General features: G+C 36.0%; 1 protein-coding gene across 7 annotated transcripts in view; it reads left to right on the top strand.

The window, feature by feature from the left end:
* The first annotated feature begins 4683 nt into the window (after nucleotides 1-4683).
* Nucleotides 4684-22601, top strand: part of LOC113714671 (uncharacterized) — a 34373-nt gene continuing 16455 nt past the window's right edge. For 3 of the 7 annotated variants that reach the window (XR_003453767.2, XM_072068299.1, XM_027238659.2), the window contains exons 1-11: nucleotides 4727-4844; nucleotides 4937-5150; nucleotides 6701-6860; nucleotides 7846-7938; nucleotides 10116-10218; nucleotides 10384-10555; nucleotides 15864-16038; nucleotides 17685-17813; nucleotides 17908-18495; nucleotides 18622-19263; nucleotides 20218-20289. Coding sequence is in view for 5 of the 7 variants with exons in the window: in XM_072068299.1 (XP_071924400.1) it covers nucleotides 4945-5150; nucleotides 6701-6860; nucleotides 7846-7938; nucleotides 10116-10218; nucleotides 10384-10555; nucleotides 15864-16038; nucleotides 17685-17813; nucleotides 17908-18495; nucleotides 18622-19263; nucleotides 20218-20289 (2340 nt within the window). In the remaining 2 variants the exon portion in view is untranslated. Of the gene's footprint in view, nucleotides 5151-6700; nucleotides 6861-7845; nucleotides 7939-10115; nucleotides 10219-10383; nucleotides 10556-11730; nucleotides 11869-15863; nucleotides 16039-17684; nucleotides 17814-17907; nucleotides 18496-18621; nucleotides 19264-20217; nucleotides 20290-22601 lie in introns of those variants that run through there. The other 4 variants (XM_027238657.2, XR_011822244.1, XM_027238658.2 and 1 more) reach the window with 4 other exon arrangements.

Here is a 22601-nt window from a genome sequence, read left to right as displayed (position 1 = left end):
TTTAAAACTCTCCTGATGGCCAACTACTCCCAATTTCACTCAAGGAGAAAATGAGATGTGGCTTCCACGTCGCACGGTCCAAAGCGACAACATTCTATTAATCACCAAAAATCTTTTATAGTACGATGGGCAACTGTCCAAGTCAGCCTGTGATAATTCAACTAACCACAAGAGAAGATCATTCTTTCATCTAACGTCTTTCCTAAGTTTTGTTGCAAATAATGCAACACTGTGACTTAGTACGTCTTTTTTTTTATTTGCATATGACAAACTACACTAGTCTGCTCGAAAATAATGCCAATATATCTTCAAGAAAACTAGTCCCTAATCAAGCTCTGCTGTCTTGCTGGAGTAACTTGTCAACAACTGGTTCAGTAAAGGTTTCACATGTCTTGATGACCAAAAAATCGTTGCTTAGTTTAGGTAGCACATTGATACTCCAACTTGCTCTAAGCCAAAAGTGGATTCACTTGCATCACTATTAATACATTCCCTAAATATCCATACTCCATTAAAAACTTTTTAGATTACTAAGAGCATGCTCCATAACATGAATCCCTTTAACAGTTGATTGAACCTCAATATGATGGAATCCAGGCCCAAGTAAAGTGCAATTTTCGCTAAAGAGATTTTGGCTATATTGAACTGGAAGCCAAATTGATACGGAAACGTGTTTTCTTCATGTGATCTCTCTTCTTTAAAAATTTGTCAGCCACATGGTCCACATCAGTCCCTCTCACCTGAGAAAAACTCGACCCCAAGTTATCGTGCAAATCTGGATACAAATGAACATCTGAAGGTGAATGATACAAAGATAAATTCACAGGATTAAAAATTTTTAAGATGCTTATAGAATTAGGTAAATCAATCACATAAGCGTTTGAATTTACCCTTTGTAGAATCTTGTATGGCTCATACTTTCTTGGCTGTAACTTGTGATACTTGCCTATAGGAAATCACTTTTTTCACAAAAAAAAATCATTTCATGACTTACATCAAACACTGCAATCCGACAAAATTTATCTGTTGCTGCTTTGAATTTGACATTTCTAGATTCCAACTTACCTCGCATCTCTATCTAAATTGTTTGGGCATTTTTAGCTATGTTTCCCCATTGCAACACTACACCCTAAAATATTAGGTAACTTCACAAGATTCACTGCATGTTTAAACTGTTGAACGTACACAATAGAAAATGGTGATCTTCCAATAGAACTATGTACAACACTATTGAATGCAAACTCCCTTTGAGAAACAAATACAACACACCAAATTCCTCAAATTATGCTTGACCACCTCCATTTTGCTATCCATTTGTGGAATGACCAGTACTGCTGAAGTTCAATGATGTGTCAAATATCTTCCACAAAGCGACCCAAAAATGACTAAAAAATTTGGTGTCTCTGTTGGACGTGATAGACTTGGGTACTCCATGCAAGCGAACCACTTCAGCAAAAAAAGGCGTGCAATATGTAAAGCATTTGAAATCTTGCGGTATGGAATAACATGCACTATTTTAGAAAACCCATCCACCTTTCTTTGAGTACGAGATAGTCTAACAATGAAATCATTGGGCAAGTTCTCCCAAATCCCCTCATGAACCAGCAAATGAGCAAATAAATTAGTATTTTGCGATTTGCTTTTTGCTACCTGATTAGCTTTGCACTTCCATGCATACTCACACATATCATGCTTTCACTATGATCAACAATGATGTGACTCCAGGTTAGAAGTAGTTTTAGCCATACCCAAATATCCACTAAAACCACCACCATGCAAATCCCGTATTAGTTTCTCATGCAAAGAGACATAAAGAATGCAAAACCAATTACTTTTGAAAAGATAACCATCATAGATGTGAAAGTCATTCCGTGTTCTTTTGATCTTACAAGCAAGCCATAGCTTCTTGAAATCGTCATCATCCTCATAAATCTCATGAAGGACATCAATCTCATGACTTTATGGCTCATTGTCACCTCCTACGGCTCCTTGATATTGGCAATGAATTCAACTTGTATTGGTAGCAATAAGCATCTCCTTGCTATCATTGGCTTCCTTCACATGTTTAGAATGTTCACTTTGGTTTTTAGGGACCAAAGTGATCCTTTTTATTATCCTTCATAGATTTATGGACATTTTCTACACATAAAGCTAGCATCAACTTCATACTATCAAGGACGTCCTAACAATAATTGGCAAACATTCATATATATTTACCGTATCACACATGACAAGATTAGACTATTGGCTGATAGATAAACGTACTTTACACCTATCTACCACCTTAATAGTTTCTACCTCTTTAATCTAATCCATTTTGTAGGGTTCAAGGTGTTTTTCAACAGGTAATTGAAGCTTCTTAACAAGTTGTCTAAATATAATATTTTCAAAACTATCACTATCAATAACCACATCAAGAAACTTATTGGAAATGCAACACCTATTTTGAAAGAGTTTGTGATGTTGTGTCTCCTCCTCCTGTTTCGATATCTATAGCATCTTACAAATCACGTACATGGAAACCTCGAACTCCTCGTCTTCTCATTTTCTTTGGATTCTGCTTCACATACGTAGTCTTTTACGCCTTTATATCAATAACGGCAGCATGTTCTACCAGATTTATTTGCCTTTGGTCAGGGCAATTATTAGAGGTATGTCCCAACTTTTCACACTTATTACACTTGTCCCCCATGAATTTTGCATACAGGTTAGGGAACTTCGTGTTGTTAGGTTAAGGTTGCCTCGTGGGTTGCCTTTTAGGCACCTCATGTTCATTTACCATTGGCTTTTTGTGTTCATGGTACCTAACTCCTTATGCCTTTTGGTTGTCCCTTTAACTCTCTTTTGTATTAGATCTATTCGAGTGAAAATTTCTATGCAACTTTTCACTTCAGGTGCTCGATTTTTAGCTAAATTCAATTCAACCTTAAAGGTCAGGTTGTGCACATCTGATAGTGTAGGTATGGGCTGAATGCCAATCTTTTCATGCATATTGTGATTCAATCCATCCAAAATCTTGAAACAATCTAACCCTTGGATTTCAACACATTGTTTCTAGCTAATAAACATAAGAACTGAACATGATAATCATGAACAGTCCGATTACACTAAACACAATGATGAAATTGCAAAAATAGGAATTGCTCATAATCTGACGGTTGGAATTCAGCAATGAGAAAGTGTTTTATCTTCAACCATGCCCTCATTGGTTGCTTCTCCTATTGAAGTCTTTGATGCTGCAACTGCTCCCATGATGTCGAGCTCCGACTTTCAATTTACAAGCCACAAACTTGACTTGGCAGTTCTCAAGAACTTCCACATAGTCAAAGAATTCGTCAATCTCTGCAAGCTAATTCAAGAAGTCCTCGATGCTTAAATAGCCATTGTATGATAGAATATCCACCTTAAGCTTGTACTCATCCAGTTTCCTCTGTCAATGTTGAAAACCTCATTAGCTAAGGTTATTGGGGCTAAAAGCAATAACTGTCTATTTATCAGACAAATCATCCTTCTTATTTTTCAGTCTTCTGCGAGGATTTTGATTCGTCTGATCCTGATGTCGTGGTTATTGACCCAAGTTAACAAGAGGCAACTTAGGAGTGACTCTCCTGTCCTATTCATCTTGTTGATTCTATCCCGTGATACACATCCTATTCATATATTGCACAAGTAAATTCACAGATATTTAGATACGGTTCACCTGAATTCATAGTTCATTGCATCCTTACTTCAAACCATCCATGTGCTCTCATTCATAACCTGAATCTCTATCTTAAGGGCAAAAGATCTGTCTCTGGATTTGTTTCCAACCATTGATAATATTTCAAGATAGGCGAATATTACTCTAATACCAACTGACACAAAAATGTGTTTTAAGAAATTGTTTCATGAACAATTTCTGAAGAACAAAAGGAATGACTCACGACCAAATCCCAAATAAATCACAAAAACCGTTAAAGAACTTGAGAAAATTTGGTAAAAATCAGGAATATTTGATTAATAATGTTAAAAGTTTGAATAACAAAGCCCTATCACATTTATATTTTATAATAGAGAAGTTCTAAGCTAGACACGAAAAGAAATAACATTAAAAATAGTAAAAATGACTAAAATGAGGAAAACGACGTCGCAAGAAGTTTGGATGTCTACTGAAATAAGCACGCAGGTTATGAAAAATTTCAAATGCATTGCTTCTTTCTTGCCCTCTTCACGTGGTTCCTCTTCTTAAAAAATTTGTCAGCCACGTCACAAATCCATCTCATAACAAATTTCATTAATCAAAATCTCATTATTGTGCAATCACAATTTTTTTTCCTAGACTAGATTTCAAACCTTATAAAAGGGGAAGGGGAAGAGGATAAAATTTGGGAGTCTAATCAGAAATTTGAAGGTCAGTTAATTGGTTAGATCGGTCGAATCTGACCAGCAACCATGATTCTTTTGTCACAAGGCAGAACATTTACGGCCCCGGCCCGAGTTTCACTACAAAGCCCATTGACCCAAGTGAGATTTGCTAGCCTCCTCAGATTCTCCGTTCTTTTCTATTTTCGTCTCTAAGTCCAAAATGGTTGCGAGATAAAACCCACCTGGCTGTTTCATAAACCGTCCAAGAAAACGGAAGTTAGAAGATCCAGAATTTTTGGACCTAAAATAAAAGATGAATGAAGCACAGTCAAATCCAAGTTGTCCAATTGGGCCCAATCCATATGACTATATAGTCCCGGACCGCTAGACCCCAACCTCTCAAAATTTTTTTAGTTCCAAAAAATTCTCCGATTTTTCTCCTTTCTCCGATTACCCTTCTTAAAACTGCCCGGTGACAACGTCTCTGCAACGAGCTGCCGGTAATTGACGTTACAAAAATTTTTAAATTGCTTCTCATTCGAAACCCTAGAAATATTTTTAGTACTATTTAGCTTAATTTAATCGGAATTAGGTTGAGGCATGGCGGCACCACCGCCGCGGGAGCAGGCGATGGCTTTACTTGCCGCGGCAAACAACCACGGCGATTTGGCAGTAAAGATATCGTCTTTGAAGCAAGCAAAAGATATTCTGTTAGCAGCTGAGCCGTTTCAAGCCGCCGAACTATTTCCTTTTCTGGTCGAGCTTCAGTCATCGCCTGAAAGTCTCGTTCGAAAAACCCTTGTTGAGTATGTTTTACATTTGAAATTCTTATAATTTCACCGATATTAAAGGAAAAGTTTAATACATTGTCTTCTTTAACGTGTAACCCTGATACCTTGTTATTCTGCTTCTCGGTTTAGCTTAAATTTTGTTGAATGTCATTTTACAATTCAAATGGAGATGCAAAGAGTGTTCTTAGAAACTTAATTGTGTTCACTAGTATAATTCAAGAAGTTCTTAGTATCTGTTTTTTATCCTTTTTTGATGATGAATTTTTAATAATTTTATAAGATGATAGATAGCCGGTGTAAATTTGATTTATTTGTCCATTTTGTTTTAAGTTCTGATGAAATTTGCATTTTATGCTCGAAAGGATTTTCTTCATTTATTTGGCATTCAGTTTGGTAGGAAGGCATTTTAAGCCAGAAAAAAGAAACTGACAATGCTGCTTTTTTATTTTTTGAAAGCATGCAATTCACTAGATTTACAGAATTAACATTTTAAATTGAAACTTTTGGTGATGGTGTATAATGGATAAGTACATGCAATTTATGTACATGAGCATGGTAAGGAAATGTACTTATAATTAAATTACCTTACATAGATGATTGAGGTTGTGGCTTGAGTGGTGGGCTAAGATGCTGCCGTTGTTCCTATGGACATACACTGCCGGATCATTGATAAACTTGTAGAGTAAGGAAATAGGTTTATCTTAGTAAGCAAATAACATTATTAGAAAATAAAAGGGAACATTCTCATGGAAGTGTTTATCTTAGTAACTAAGATGCTGCCATTGTTCCTATGGACATACACTGGCAGATCATTGATAAACTTGTAGAGTAAGGAAATAGGTTTAGCTTAGTAAGCAAATAACATTATTAGAAAATAAAAGGGAACATTCTCATGGAAGTGTTTATCTTAGTAACTAAGATGCTGCCATTGTTCCTATGGACATACACTGGCAGATCATTGATAAACTTGTAGAGTAAGGAAAGAGGTTTATCTTAGTAAGCAAATAACATTATTAGAAAATAAAAGGGAACATTCTCATGGAAGTGTTTATTTTAGTAACTAAGATGCTGCCGTTGTTCCTATGGACATACACTGGAAGATCATTGATAAACTTGTAGAGTAAGGAAATAGGTTTATCTTAGTAAGCAAATAACATTATTAGAAAATAAAAGGGAACATTCTCATGGAAGTGTTTCAGTGACCAAGTTGATTAGAGCCATTTCCTTCTTGTGGTTTGTCTGGACCTTAAAATTTGTTTCAACATGTTGACAGATTGTTGATGGCACTTATCTGTTAGGCATATCAGAAAAAAGCTTTGAGTTATGAACCAGAAACAAAGAGATGTTTTTGATGAAAAGAAAGAGGATATCACATTCATGTTTTTCTGTTTTTGCTCCTTTTTTATGTGTCTGGTATAAGGTTCGTTAGGTGCCATGTTTGTTTTACATCATGTAGATTCTGTTCTTCTCCTGCTCCCCTGCCCTTCTCCCCCCCATATTGGATTTCCTGTATCATTGTTTATGTTTGTTTTCATTATTTTGACTGCTGGCTATACGGTTTGCAGTGTAATTGAGGACATTGGGTTGAAAGCATTGGAGCATTTTTCCGTACTAATGCCAGTTTTAATGACATTCTTAAAAGATGAAAATGCTATGGTCGTGAAGCAATCCATAATTACAGGCACGGGTATCTTTTGTAGTGTGTTGGAGGAGTTATCATTGCAGGTTTGTATCCTCTCTATAGTGTGTTTGAAAATATGTCAAAAAGCTCTACTAGCTCATGAAGCTCTCTCTCTCTCTCTCTCTCACTTTTTTGACTAGTTACTTATGATAAATTTCCTTTTTAGAAATTTTTTTTTGTTACTTCTTCTAATATCCCAATATGTCTAGCTAAAGGTTTTTGGTTGAATTTCAACCTTCTGGTGGACAATTTATGGTTTACTATTTTATAGCATTAAAGACTGCCCTGGGTGGATACTGATTACTTTACATCCTTTCCTTTTTATTATAAATAGTTGAATTGAAGAGGTAAATACAAATGTAATTCTGTAGAGAGAGGTATAGTTTAGAAGGAATAAGTGTTAGTAATAATCTTATAACATACTGGAACTGAAGATAGTTATGTTGTATATAGAATATTATTGCGCATTTCAATTTCACTTTTTACTTTGAAGCATGTTTATCTTGTTCAGTTGTATAGCCCAGTCTAGATTTGATTTATTTATCTAAGTTTTGCAAATGTACTCTCCAACAACCATCTTATACTTATTAAAAAATACCGTAGCTCTTAGTTGATTTCTTTTTTTAACCTGAAGAAGCAGCATCATGTGACCTGGGGTCTATTCCATCTTTACAAATATGTCAACAAATTTCTTTTTGGAAAACGTAATCTATCTTTGACTACTATTTGAAGAGAGAAATCCAGTTAAAGGTGGAGTTATTTAATTTATGCACGTACTAGTACCATCCTGTTGGATGCACTAATGCTGGGCATGTGGTGCTAATTTTGCACCAAGGCTGCCACACGTTCAATGTACAGATGACGAGCTTTGTATTTTTTTGTTTTTAATGTATTCATAGTTTCAATGGGCTAAATTGGAAGCTCAAGCCTATTCATCTAGTATCTCCTGTCTTCTGTTATGTCATTTCTAGTTGGAATCTTGTCTACTACATGAGGGTTTTCATAAACTGTATCTTGAAAACTGTGTAGTTTCTCCGGCATGGCACTGTTGAGATGTGGCTTGAAGACCTTTGGACATCAATGGTTAAATTCAAGGAAGCTGTTCTTGACATACTTTTTGAGGTATGGGTAATGGTCCATGTATGATGTCTTTTTGTCAGTCCTTGAATGTTTCACTTGTATTAATTGCATTGACTGCTATGGATTTTTTTTATTTTTTTTCTTTTTGTTTTGGGTTTTTAGTTTGGAATCCACTGCAGAAGATTTAGCCTTTGGTGACTTGTTAGATTCCTGGGAAGTCATGAAAGTTTTGTTATGACATGAAACTGGTGGTAACAATAAGTATGGTTTTAAGTCATAAAAAGTATGATTTTAAGTCAAAAAAGATGGCATGACATTCATTTACAAGTCACAATTAAGCTTGCGACTATGTAGACGGTGACCCTTGTTCACATGTCACAATTGATCTTTGTGACTATTTGATTCCTTGTGACTTGTAAATGAGGGTCACCGTGTGCATAGTCACAACAAATGTCATAACTATTAGTTGTGACTTAAATTCATGCTTTTTATATCTTAAAACCATACTTATTGTTACTACCACCAGTTTCACGTCATAAAAGAAAGTTTTTGTGACTTTTGCAATCTGACAAGTTGCCAAAACCTAAGTTTTTGGTTTGAAATTGATTAACTTTAAGGTGTTTACACTGAAAAGTTTGGTCAACTCTGTGAATGGACTTCCTGATTTAGTATCTGTATTCAAGGAGTTGGAGGCATGATTGCCATAGCCTTTGCCATGTTTACTGTTCTCTCTTCCAATCTTTCTGTCATCAGAAGGTTGCATAGCCTTGGTTTTGTCTTTGAATTCTCATGTTTGAAGATCTGGTTGCACATATTTGTGGCAAGAGTGCAATAGTTTCAGCTTTTCTGCTTCTCCACCTTAGGAGCTGTAATCGCACAATGTTGTTGCCTACAGTTGGTCGTCAGTATCTTTCAAAGTTTATGTTGACTTAGACCCCTTCATTTGCCTGCCAAATTGCATTGAATTCTACCTTTTTTTATTGCATTTTACTCCGTGAAGAAAATTTTTGGTAATGTGTAGATGTAAAAAACTTTTTTGACATACAAAAGAAGAGACTAAGAAATTAGCGTTATTAGTTGGGAGCTTGTATCAAATTCACTATGTTGAACTACATGACTATCATTGTCTAAAGTTGGAGAAAAGTAAAACGTAGTAGTAGCTGCAATTGAAGGATAATATTGCATAAGAAAAGAATACCGTAAAAGCAGACTTCAGATTTTTGGAGATTATTGTTATTTTCCTCAAAGAATCTGATTGAGGGATGTTCTAACATTGGAGGGAAAGCAAAAGCTGGAAAATTTGTCAATGACTAAAGGTTGGTCTGACTTTCTAAAGTTGGAGAAACACAAACATGTCAGTAGTTTCAATTGAAGGATAATATGCATTAGAAAAAGATTTCTATACAAGCAGGCTAGAAATTTGCGAGATTGTTGTGAATTTTCCTGAAGGAATCATATTGAGGAATATACTAACATTAGAAAGAAAAGAAAATGCTAGAAAAATTGTGAATATGACTAAGCATGAGTCATGCAATCTATATCCTTTTTTTGAAGTAATGTTGGATCATACGGAATTAAAAAAGTCTTCAGCTTTTGTGCAGTTAATATGGAATGAAAGAAATAGAATATTACAAACACAGTGAATAGATATTGAGAAGAATTTTTTTTTTTTTGCATCACATCTTTTTCTGGAGGAAAGAAGCCACCTGTCTAGAACCTTGGTTGTCTTTCTTTGATTTCTTAGATGATCTTTGTTCTTAGGTATACTTTTTTATGCTTTTGTGATTTGCTTTTTCAAAAAAGAAGATTAAATGAGAGAGAAGCACTTCTAGGATTGCTGAGAGACTTTAGGCAGTTAATTGATGGTACAAAATGCTAGCATGTAAAGGAAAGTAGCATAGTGCTGAGTATCGTTTGTGAATTTTCCGTCAAAGAGCATTGTATAATTTTATGTGCTTAGGTGTTTATTTGTTTTTCTTTTTCCAACTTTTTAATCAAGACATATGCTGTACTTTTCGATACTCTTGCTTAATCTGGATGACAAATGTAAATTGTTTGTATTCTTCTGATATGATAACATTTTTTTTGATGTGGAGAAAATTGCAACATTGTTTAAGCTGAAATATGAGACAAGCTTGATCTCTTATTTTCGGATGATATTTTCCAGATGTTGAGTATGGTGCACATACCTGACATAAAGTTTGCATATGTTTTTATAGGCTGCTCCTCTTGGCATAAAGATTCTGACAATAAAGTTCCTTGAAGTACAAATTTTACTTTTCACACCTGATAGAAATGACTCTGAAAGATCCGCAGGAGAAGGTATTGTATCTCATAGTCTGAAGATGCAGATATTAGCTTGTATTGGGAGTTCCAGATTGCACCGTCATTATTTATCATGTGACTTGTCTATGAGTTACTGTTCAATGTGTTATAGGCAATTCATTTTGATACTTTGGTGCAATGTTGATGCTGTCCTCGATGTAGGTATAGGAAGAGAAGGACAGGGGTTTAATATCTCATGGCTGGCTGGTCATCACCCTGTTCTGGATACAGCTATGCTTACATCAGATGCAAATAGATCTCTTGGGATTTTATTGGATTTGTTGCGATCAGCTAGCAATCTCCCTGGTTTATTAACAATATCTATTGTTAATAGGTGAGCTTTAATGTCTTTTTTTGTGCTTTCATTCGATTCAAGGAGAAAATTTGTGATATCTTGCCTTCTTTTGTTTTATGATTTGAAGTCATGGAATGAAATTACCGTAAATAAGATTTCCAGTTTTGCATCCAATATGTTGGAAGGCTAAAAGGTTAAAAAAATATGTATTAACTAGTGTAATTTCTTGAATGACCTGGACACTAATATAAATTCTGTGTGTGTGGTGTAGAGAAAAAGATTTCAACATGCAGTTAGTTTTTTGTGTCAATGAAAACTAGATAGCTTCTTAATAGAGTAGTTTGAGAGGATTGATCAATATATCCATTCCATGGCTGGAATTTCATTGGCCAAAAAAAAAAGAAAGGTATTATGCTTTCTAAACGAATGATGTTACTGAGCACTGAAATCTGTGTAGGATTGTCTTCGTTGAAATATATGTCGATTGGCAATGTTATGGTGGTTAAACAACATGATTACAGTAAGCTGTATTTTCTGCAATTTGGTTGTTTGGACAAATTTTAGAGGTTGACTTCTTAAGTTTTTAACTACTTCGTGCCTTTTTGGTTTATGAGAACTGATATGATATATGGAGCATGGTCATTTAAGTTCTTTTTTCCTCTTGTTTTGATCGATTTCTTACTTATTTGGTATTTCTTACCCTTTGATTATGTGTGTTGTTTGACCTTCTATTGTTGTTGTATGTTATACATAAAGAGGGAAATCTTGGTTTTCCTGTGAATAATTCAATTAGGTTTTGTGTTTTGTGCACTTAATCTTGAGAAAATTTAAACTGTCTTGGATGCTTGTCGTGATGCCAGCTACTAATGTTGTTGTCCATAGATGTGATCCCTTATTATCGATGATGTTTGTGGTTTTGAGTTTTTAGTTTTGGTAGAGGGCTATACTCCCTAATTGGAAATTGTCTGGATTCCTTTGCATTTGGGATTTAAAAGTTATGTTTGCTACATTACTTGAAGAATAGTACTTTTCTTTCTCATGAGTTACACTTGTCCTCTTTTGTTTTGCAGAAAGTAATAATCGTCCATCATACGTAAAGCTTTAAATAAATTCTTGATTGCACATAATAATTAATTTACTTTTTGAAATTTTGGAGGAAGCTTGGAAACAGGTTGTAGTTAAATTTTCAACTACATGTTCTGTTACTATTGCAGCAACCTCTCCAGCTTTTTAACAAGGAGATATTGGCATGTTGCTTGGGATTGCTGAACTGGTGGTTCAGATAACCGAAGTATGAGTTTGCTGATGTCAACAACATTGGCGGATGATAGGACTAAGCAATGGATAAAATGGTCATCTCATTTGCTTTGATAACTTTTGGAGTTACAGACAAGCAATTAACGAATGCTATGTATATTGTTTTGAGAGGCCGTTACCAGTGTTTAGTAACTTGTGCTGTAAATGCATGCGGCTGCTGAGTGTTATACTCTGAGGGTTCGTAAATGTATTATTTTTTGATGACCTTTGACACATATATTACCAATGATAATGAAATTTTTTAATGGATGTTGGTTATATATGCTACTATTCATGGGCTTAGATCTATGAGCATGATCTTTATCTTCCACTTCCTGTTGTTTGATGTCAAATTCGATTCTGATATAGCTTTAATAACAAAAGTAGGTGAAATCTACAGATGTTGGCAACCCGCACTGAGAAACATCCTCCTTGTAGAGTGGTTATATAAATTTCCTTCGTGAATCTTATATCTGTAAGTAGATCATTATAATGTGATTTGCTAACGACCTGATACTACTTTTCGGCGAGAGCAAAGCTTTTTGTTTGCATCAAGAAGACACACATATCCTTTTAATACAGTGAACTATGTACTGAAACCCTGTCTTTGCTTGAGTCGCGCTTGAACATTCTCAAAACCAGGATTTGGGAGTAACTCATTTCCTCTTTTACTTGTAATGAAGGTAACCTGTATCGGTTGTGCCAATCTTCAGGAGCATGGTACCTATTTGCCTTTTGTAACGAAAAAGGAATGAAACTGTAGTACTTTACTACAGCTGACTCAGTCACAACAGTGTTGGAATTAGATATCAGCCAGTATTGACAATTAAATCATTACATGTATTCAATTGACGCTAAAAGTGCAGTTTGTAAGTAATAGTTGATTGGAGCAGGAAAATGTTTCCTGTTGGTAAGAATTCTGCAGATATATGTTTTATAGGCAACAAAGAGATTGGACCATTTGAAGCACCAACAGTTTCTGGTGGTCGGTGTTGCTTTTTTGGTATGCAGAATCATTTTAGCAGCTTGAGAAGATTAATATATAGAAGCCACAGTAACAAGAAGTATTCTTATGAAGTATTATCCATGAGAATAACCTGAACAAATGAGAAGCATAATTGTTATGTTAACTAAATGACATCTGGTATTGTCCCATGAAGCAGCTGAGAAAACATTAGATTTAGGCCTTTTTCTAACCCTGATAGATGAAGTACAAGTTTAACTGGTATGGAAGCTTCTTTCATCTAAAGTGTGAGTCATGCTTAGAGGAACATCCAAAAGGAAGAGTTGGAGAGCAGCCAACATGGATGAATGCTTGTTGGTTGAAGTGAGGGATATTTAGGATACAATTTTTGTTGGGGTCATTGAAGAAGTTTGGTGGAAATTTGAGGACCTATCACTGAACTTTAGATGTGTAGAAGTGCCTACAGTTAATGTTTTACTTATTACCCCGTCATATTCTTGTGATTCAGAAATCTGACACATTAGATTCATGCTCCTCAGATTCACTTGAAAAACTCTTTCTAGTCCTACTTTAGGACTTTCCTAGAACGATTTTCATTTGTAATGCATGGATTTGCTGTTTCTTCCATGTTTCACTTGGTTAAAGCAGTTGCTAATCTTGAGGGAATAACTAGTTTTGTTGCCTGGGTGCATATGACTATTGGAGAAGTTGCTTGACATGAGGTTAAGTAGTTATACATAAGTTGGAATTTGAAATGAATTTAGTGCATCTGGTCTAGCATTTGCTTAGGGATGATCAATGGCATTAGTAGAATGCAGTCTTAGTGTTGAATAAAATATGTTTATCTCTTCTTTTGACTCTTCGCACATATTATTAATACTTGCTCTGTTGTTTGATATATTGTTTTTCTAATATGTGTGACTAATCAAAATTATTGTAGCATTTAAGTGATTTTTGGCACTTTAGAACTCAATGTGTGTTTGCGGCATAGGCAGTGAGATACATGTAATTGCTTTCCCATGCAGCGAATTATAGGGTCTTTTTGTGTTACAGTTATGCATTTCTCTGTCAGTTTCCTGTATAGTCCAAGTAGTCAATCTCCTTTCTGTTAACTTCTGATACTGTGATTGAGATGTTTCAACATGGTACATAATTATGGAGGAGGCAAGATTAGGTTTAGGAAGTGTTATCAACGGGTTTTTCACTTGAAAACAAGGCAACAATTGGATATAAAGTACGTTACAGGTTTCTCATGTTATGGAGGAGGCAAGATCAGATTTGATAACACATCCTCTGTTTGGAGGATGCGTTATCAAATCTGTCTATCATATTTGTGTGTTAAACATTGATTGCATTTGTGTGTTAAACTTGAATGTGGCAACTGTGTGATGGAAAGATAAAACAGGTTGAGTTTCTACATATAGGTTAGATCAAACTGGAAACTTTGTAGCATCACTGACTTTCTCATGAAATAAGTCCCAGCGCAGCCCAGCGTAACTCTTCAGAACTCCTGCTGCTGTTAATCTAGTTTGCTGGTGCCCATAGATAAAAATTATACTGTCAATTGTTCCACTAATTGCCTTTGTCTTTAAGATGGTAGACTGGCCGCTAATTTTCAGTTTTTTGTGCTTAATGGTTTTATATAACAGTTGTTGTATGTCACAAGGATTTAGGCCTTAAGTTGCTGCCAGAGTTGGGGTTGTTTACAATGAATGAGTAGTTGTAAGAGGTTGAATATTATGGCACAGAATGCATGGTCCTTTTAGGAGCACGCTCATGAGGTCGAATCATTAGCCTTTCTGTCTTGTTCTTCATCTGGATGTTGCTTGAGCTCTGATGGTGCCAGTGGAATGTAGCATTGCCTGAATGTTCTTTTAGAAAATTGTAGGAGAGGGTATCAAGTTAAGGCCAGAAGGTCGTTAACAAAGTTGATCCTGGATATGTTGAAGTGATGACAGTGATGTGAAGTTTTCATATTTGGTGTCAACCTTGACACATCTGATATGTTGTCAACGCTGCTGTAAGTGTAGGATGGGATCTGCTCAAAACTCACAGAAAACTGTTACCTATAAACTATTGAATGTATTGAAAAAAGCTTTATATTCTCCTTGGTAGGTTTACCGGAGATGACAATAGGCAGAAATTCGATTTTCTAACAGGCAATTAACTTGATTATTTGCCTTTGCCTGGGAAGACGGGACATAATTTGTGATAGCATCGATAGTTTACTTTTAGTGTTTCATGCTTGTTTCAAATTGAAGCTTTGCAGGAACTTATCTGATAGTTAAATTAGTCAGCGTCCAGACAGTTTCAAACTCATCCTCCCTCTAATTTCTGAAACCGTTGTTTATTTGTGGCTAGTTTTCATTATTTTATGGATTATTCTTAATCACTGTGAGTTTGCCTTTTAGTTGTAGAGTAACATGTTTACATTAAATTTGTAAAGTTCTCCAAATTTGTCAGCACCTTTTTGTCCCTTTGTTTCCCCTTTTTTCAGTGTATGTTGTGTTATTCTACTGATACACCTACAGACTTGTTCCTGCATCTTCTCTGCTGTTAACTGGTTTAAATTTGAGTCCAGTGAAACTCAATGTCCTCCGATCCTTTAGTTTGCAACCAATCATGTTGGACTAGAGCAGATTTATTGAAAAGATGGACTATTTGGCAAGCCATCTGCTGGCGAAGGCCAGTGCACAACTGCACATTATATCATGATACGTATGTATGGTGAAAGAATAGTGCATATATGGCTAAAACACGGACTAGATGCAAATCTGTGCCCAGATGATCTTCATATTATGAGAGACATTTGGTATTTTGGGTTTGGGTAGGATTAAGCTGTCTTTATACTCCAGAAATTCTTCTTGTTTGTTGGTCATTTGTGGTATGTCTGGATGGCTTGTGCAGCTGCACTGTCGTGTTGAAGGGTGTCATGTTCTTTCTATGGGATTTGAATGCTAATTCTTCTCTATTAATTAACTTAATGACTGTATTTTTGTGTCAAGTTCAGCTCTTAAATATAGTTGTATTGAGCTTTTCTTTCCCTGATGCCTCGTCTCAATATGTTGTTGCTTCCTTCTTTTGCAGTCTTGCAGTTATTGCAAGAAAACGGCCTACCAACTACAATCCCATACTTTCAGCACTGCTTGATTTTGATTCTAAATTTGAGATGACAAAGGGTGGCCATATTGCCAGTATCCAGTATTCTATACGAACTGCTTTTCTGGGTTTTCTAAGATGTTCCGACCCGGTCATGTTGGAGGTACCTAGCCTAGTCTAATGGCGTTCTTGGCCCTATTGTCTGCTTCTTTACCTTATTTATCTTGGATTTATTGAATTTCAGATTATTTACTTTGACACAATCATTTGACTATTTGAGTTTTTAAATCACCTTTTTGTTTGATGACATTTTGTTATTAAATAATTTTTGAAGAACGATGAAGCATAAAATTTTCATTTTATAGTGATTACGAGCATGTTTACCTGAGATGGTTAGACATCAAAATAATAAGGGTAAAATACCAAAAGACTCCTTGTGGTTTACTAAATGTTCAATTTTACTCCTTTTGATTTGGAAACCTACATAATAACTCCCTGTGGTTTCGACTAAATTAAAAATTGAACGGAAAGCCTAACGGTTGTATGTGAAATGTCAATATTGCCCTTGCTATACATGAAATGCCTTCCGTTCAATTTTCAATTTAATCGATACCACAGGGAGTTATAGTATAGTTTTTCAAACTAGAGGAGTGAAATTGAACATTCAGCAAATCAAGGGAGTTCATTTATACTGGGGTAATATTGACATTTCACGTACAACTGTTGGATTGGATGCTTTCCATCCAATTTTGAATTTAGTTGAAACCACAAGGAGTTATAGTGTAGGTTTCCAAATTAGAGGGAGTTAAATTGAATAATTGGCAAACTACAGGGAATTTTTTGGTATTTTACCCAAATAATAAAGAAAATACAGCAGAGTTAGTAGCTGGAAGTATCAATCTCTGCTTAGTCATTTATCACAGTTGTTTTATGATTTGCAAAGCTCATGCTACCAAAAATTCCTTTGCATATTATGTTTGCATTCTTTTTTTTTGTTTGAATATACCCCGCTTGCCTCTTGCATTTATCACAGTTTTTTGAAGTTGTTTATTCTTCTTATTTTGCTTAAATCTGCTAAAATATCAAAGTTTTAAATTTTAGTGATGGTTTTGGTCTCAGCTTGTTAAGGTCATGTTATTACCCTGTCTTTGTCTCTCTTGATATCGTCTAAATGGTGTATGAATACCAGGCTAAACAACTTCTAGCAGTTTTGGGATCAAAAGTTCTTCCAGCCAATGGTTTAGGTTCAACAAGTTTAACTTGATCTTCCCAGAGTTACTGTGTACTTGGTTTGAGCTGTGATATTCAGGTGTCTTTGATCATGGGTTTACTTGCAATATGGTCCATATGCTTGATATCTTCCTGATATTTGGTTCAAATTTTCAATATGAAGCATACCGTGCATGCTCGTATTCTCTCTTTGATATTCTTATATGAAAACCAGATCATTCAATTATTGATACGCAAAAAATTTACCAAAAAGTATAAAATGACAATGAACTTAGAGATGCTTGATGTTAGTTGTAGTGTCGATATCTTTATAAATTTTCCTCAAGATAAGTTGATGAGGAAATTCTCACACTCAGCAGATTCCTTTTAAAATTAAAGAAGAGCTAAAAGCCAAAAGAAGAGGCGTAATCATAGTTTCAAGCCTAATATTTTGCTGGGTCTGATAATCCTCACTTCAGTTACATATGCCTCCTAAAGTCCTAATGAATCCCTCGCTGGCTCTACTTAATCTTTCCCGCAAGTTCTTGTCATTGCTCACTTCCGAATCATAGGCTAAGTTTTGTTTTCCCTTGTTTCCAGTCAAGAGACATATTGCTGAAGGCTTTGAGAGCAATGAATGCTGCGGATGCAGCTGATCAGGCTCTCCGACAAGTTGAAAAGATGATGAGAATTAATGGACGTGCTTCACGTGACTCTAGGCTGAGCAAGGTAATATACTTCAAAGAAGAAGATGTAGGCATTTTAAGAATCTCAACCGTTGATTCTATTTGCCATTTAATTTCTGAATTTTAATTTCTACCAGGATGAGCAACTGTCAGATCACTCGCCTGCTTCGGTGGATCATGGGAGGAAGAGGTCCTTATGTTTAGATAATGAAGATCCAGATGATAACAATGATGTAGCTCTAAAAAGAGGTCGTTATGGCTCTAATAACCATGTAGCTCCATCTGTTGACAAAAATGATTCAGGGCAAGATTATGTAAATGGAGTGTCCCCAAAGGTTCCCTTATTGGACAGCAATTTGACCGCTGTTGAGCAAATGATTGCAATGATTGGTGCTCTAATTGCAGAAGGAGAAAGGGGTGTTGAATCTCTTGAAATTCTAATATCTAATATCCATCCAGATTTGCTGGCTGATATAGTCATAACTAATATGAGACACTTGCCTAAAAACCCTCCTCCTTTAACTAGACCATCTACTTCAGCTCGACAAGGTGATTCAAGCAGTCCATCTCAGAGTGTGGCACCAGTGGGCTCCACCGTTCTCGTGGAAGCTCCAGAAGTTGCAGCTCAAGTGCCTGTATCTTCATCAAATGCAATTAGCTCTTCATCTTTTGATATGTCTACTTCCAATAGTCTCCCTTCTGATTCAAAGCGCGATCCACGAAGAGTAAGCTTAATATCATTGTTGTTATCCTCCTAATCATGGTTTTAACATTGCCATGGAGTTTTCCTTCTGCTGTTATTCATGTTGAATATATTAATATGCTAATTTAACAATTGGTAAGTTCTCCAGGATCCTCGTCGTCTTGACCCAAGGCGTATGATGGCATCTGTTAGTGTGCCTGCGGCTTCTGCTTCAGAGGATAATTCAAATGCTACACAAACTAGTGGATTACAACTTCATGTGGATTCTTCTAGTCCTTTTATTAAGCCTCTTTCACCACCAGGAAACCTGAGCTCTGAAAGTATATTGGTTCCCATGATGCCTAAATCTGATGCTGGTTTGAGTTCACTAGAAACTTTGCCGACATATTATGTTGATCCGGTTACTGAAGAGGAAGCTGAGAAGGATGGATCAAGGGAAGTTGTTCCTGACGGAGAGGAAAAAGGTGCTTTGGAGGTTCCATCAGTCCCTCTCATTGATGAGCAAGAGTTGGTGGGACAGTCATCATCAGAATTTACAATGGTGGATGAAGTTTACTCCCCACCTTCACTGGAAGCAGATGAACTTTCTCCTGCTATTTCTGACATGGAAGCCTCTGAGGATGCAAGTGTAGAGTTGCCCGTGCTTCCATCCTATATCAACTTGACTGAGAAACAGCAGAGCAATGCCACAACATTGGCAATTGAACGGATTTTTGGCTCTTACAAGAATTTGCGAGGTCCAGGTGACAAACAAATGCGCATGGCATTGCTTGCACGATTGGTGGCACAGGTGGGCCAATTTTTCTTCTGTGTACTGCTAATTTCATTGGTTAGTATACATGTATATTGCCTCGCTTTTCATATTTACAACTTATGACACTCAGCTGCACATCGCTGAGTGTTTCTCCTGCATTGCAGGAATGTGGACCTCTGTATAGGTGTGGCACACTGCATGATGCCCATTTCCTGTCAAAGTTATTTGAAATTTTCTCCTGGATTTGTAGGTTATGTGCTTGTAATTATGTGTTGTGGTTTTACTGAAAAGGACAGGGTGCAAAATGCATTCTGCATATTATGTCTGATGCTTAAGATACTTGCCCATTTTACCTTTGTAGACACACCCTAATAGAAGTTTATCATACTTTAATGTAAAGAGTTACTTAGTGGAAAGGAAGGCCAATATCTTTCCCATAATTGTAGAAGAATGACCATGATAATACACTGTTTCTTTGAAAGGCCAACCAATTAATGACCATCATTTCATTTAGAGTTGTAGGTGTTGAAGCGGAACCAAAGTCTGGCATATTAAGCCTCATTTTAGCATCCTGAATTGTCATTCTTGGTCGATTTTCTGTCTTTGTGAAAAAATAATAATAATAATTGGAGGAGTGGTTGTTTTGTTTGGGGGGGGGGGGGGAGGGGAGGGTTTGGGATTTGTACATGGGCTAGTCTTTCAGCTGAGTTATATATATAGATCTTTGTTTTAGCCTGGAATAAAAGACGAAGTGGAGTTGAAAGCTGATACCTGAAGTTCTTTACCTTTTTTACATTGATTGGCGTGTTAGAGCGTGTGTTCGGTTTGTTGTAATTTTCAATTGTAGCTTTTGACAATACATGAATGAAGGTCATTAATACCCGTCTTTTTCTTTCATTTTCATAATGTGATGTCTTCTTAAATAATGTGTGATGCTGATGATGTTATCTTAAATACCTTTTTGACTTTGAGGCATGATGTTTGCTCCAGATTGATGCTGCTGCTGATGATGGTATCGTGGCACTGCTAAAACAACTTGCTTTGGACTACCATCGCCAAAAGGTTCTTTCTCTTTCCAATATCATTTTAGTTACAATATGCATCACCTTTGGGGCCCTCTTGACCTCCAACTTCTGCTTACGTGTATGGGTAGCTAGTTCATATTCAGAAACCTCTGAGAAAATTTGTGTTTTGGCATCTGGTGATTGATCCATTTTGAGAATTACTTGGTCCTTACCCACTTCTTAACTTATGCATGAAGAAATACATGACTATTGCTCTTTGCATCCATTTAATGTAATTATTGTATCGGACGTTTAGGCATCTAGATGAGATGGTAATCTAAGCAGTATTACTGCAGGAGAAAGTGTTGGGTGCAATTGTTATTGTTAAGAGAATATAAGTATTCTTGTAGATAATAAATTAGTAAGGGTATTCTTGTAAATAGTTTGTTAGGTTTGTACTCCTATAAATACTAGTTGGTCACTCATAATACAGTGACTAGATGTTTTCCTTCCAAGATACCTGTTATCATGGTATCAGAGCTAAAGGCCTAGGGTTAGGGTTAAACATCTAGCAAAATCACTGTTCACGCTGCACTGTTCATTGCGGCACTGTTCACGCGTTACTGTTCATGCCGTTACTGTTCACGGCGCACAGTTCACGCGTTCGTCAGAAGTTTTGACCCGTTCTTTGGTTTGACGTGCTATTCGCTATGGTTGAAAGGTTTGTTAATACGGTTATCACTGATCAAGTTGAATCAAGTTCTTCAGCACATGAGTCTCAGAAAACTGTTACTATATCTGAGGAAGATTATGTTAAATTCCTACAGTACCAAGCTACAAATCACGCATCTCTTCCCTCTGCTTCTTTAGCACAAAAAGGTAATGACTCATGGATTATTGATTCCGGAGCTACTGATCATATGTCAGGTACCTCTAAAATTTTTCTAATTTTCAAGAGTCTATTCCCTTTCCTCATGTTACTTTAGCTGATAGATCTACCACTAAAGTTAAAGGACTAGGCACTGTAGAAATTAATCCATCACTTCCGCTGTCTTCTGTTCTTTACGTACCCAATTTGCCCTTTAATCTAATGTCTGTTAGTAAGCTCACTAAATTTCTACAGTGTACAGTTACTTTTTCTCCTGATTCTGTTGTCATTCAGGATTTAAAGACAAAGAGGACGATTGGTGGAGGGCATGAGCATAATGGTCTTTACTTTCTCAACTTCAATGGTCCGATAGCATGTCCTGCTACTGTTTCTCCTCTTGAAATTCACTGTCGTTTAGGTCATCCGTCTTTACAAAATTTGAAAAAATTGGTTCCTACTTTGAGTCAATTATCTTCGTTAGAATGTGAGTTTTGTCAGTTAGGAAAGCATCATCGTGTTTTTTTTGCTCCTAGAGTCAATAAACGAGTTTCTGAACCTTTTTTGTTAGTTCATTCTGATGTTTGGGGTCCTAGTCGAGTCACTTCAAAGTTAGGTTTTAAATATTTTGTAGTCTTTGTTGATGATTTTTCCAGAGTTACATGGCTTTATTTAATGAAAGATCGTTCAGAATTATATTCCATTTTTTGTGCATTTGTTACAGAAATAAAGAATCTGTGTTTGTACGTATACTTCGCAGTGATAATGCGAAAGAATATTTTTCCACTCCTTTTAATATCTTTATGACTAAGTCTGGTATTATTCATCAGTCCTCTTGTCCTCACACTCCACAATAGAATGGAGTTGTTGAAAGAAAAATTGGACATTTAATCGAAATTGCTCGAACACTGTTGTTGCACATGAATGTGCCCAAACAATTTTGGAGTGATGCAATTCTAACTGCATGTTATTTAATTAATCGCATGCCATCTAATATTCTTGGAGGTCAATTACCTCACTCCATTCTTTTTCCTCATGAATCTGTGTTTAAATTGCCTCCTCGTATTTTTGGATGTGTGTGCTTTGTTCATCAGCTTGCTCCCGGGGTGGATAAATTAGATTCTCGTGCTATTAAGTGTATTTTCTTAGGATACGCACGAGCGCAAAAAGGGTATAGATGTTACAGTCCAGTTTTAAATCGATTTTTTACTTGTGCTGATGTTACTTTCTTTGAATCGATTTTTTTATAGTGTATTTAGTGTCTGTTGGTAATTCATGTGCCTGGCCTATTGAAAGATTCCAGCACTTAGTGTGGATGGCCTGTAAGGGATTTACAAATAATGAAATTGACTGAGTTTTCTAACATTTTAAGCTATTAGGTGGGGTGGTTAGAAACTGGTCCTAATCAGGTTATTGAAGTAATTTGCTCCTTTTGAGCCTTTGAGAAAATGATTTATTCTGTTTAGATTGTTATCTGATTTTTGCTCAACAAAAATTATCATTTT

The sequence above is a fragment of the Coffea arabica genome, chromosome 10c, assembly GCF_036785885.1.
Source record: "Coffea arabica cultivar ET-39 chromosome 10c, Coffea Arabica ET-39 HiFi, whole genome shotgun sequence".
Classification (NCBI taxonomy): domain Eukaryota; kingdom Viridiplantae; phylum Streptophyta; class Magnoliopsida; order Gentianales; family Rubiaceae; genus Coffea; species Coffea arabica.
The sequence above is the reverse complement of the archived record's forward strand: the minus strand, read 5'-3'. Positions and strand labels throughout refer to the sequence as shown.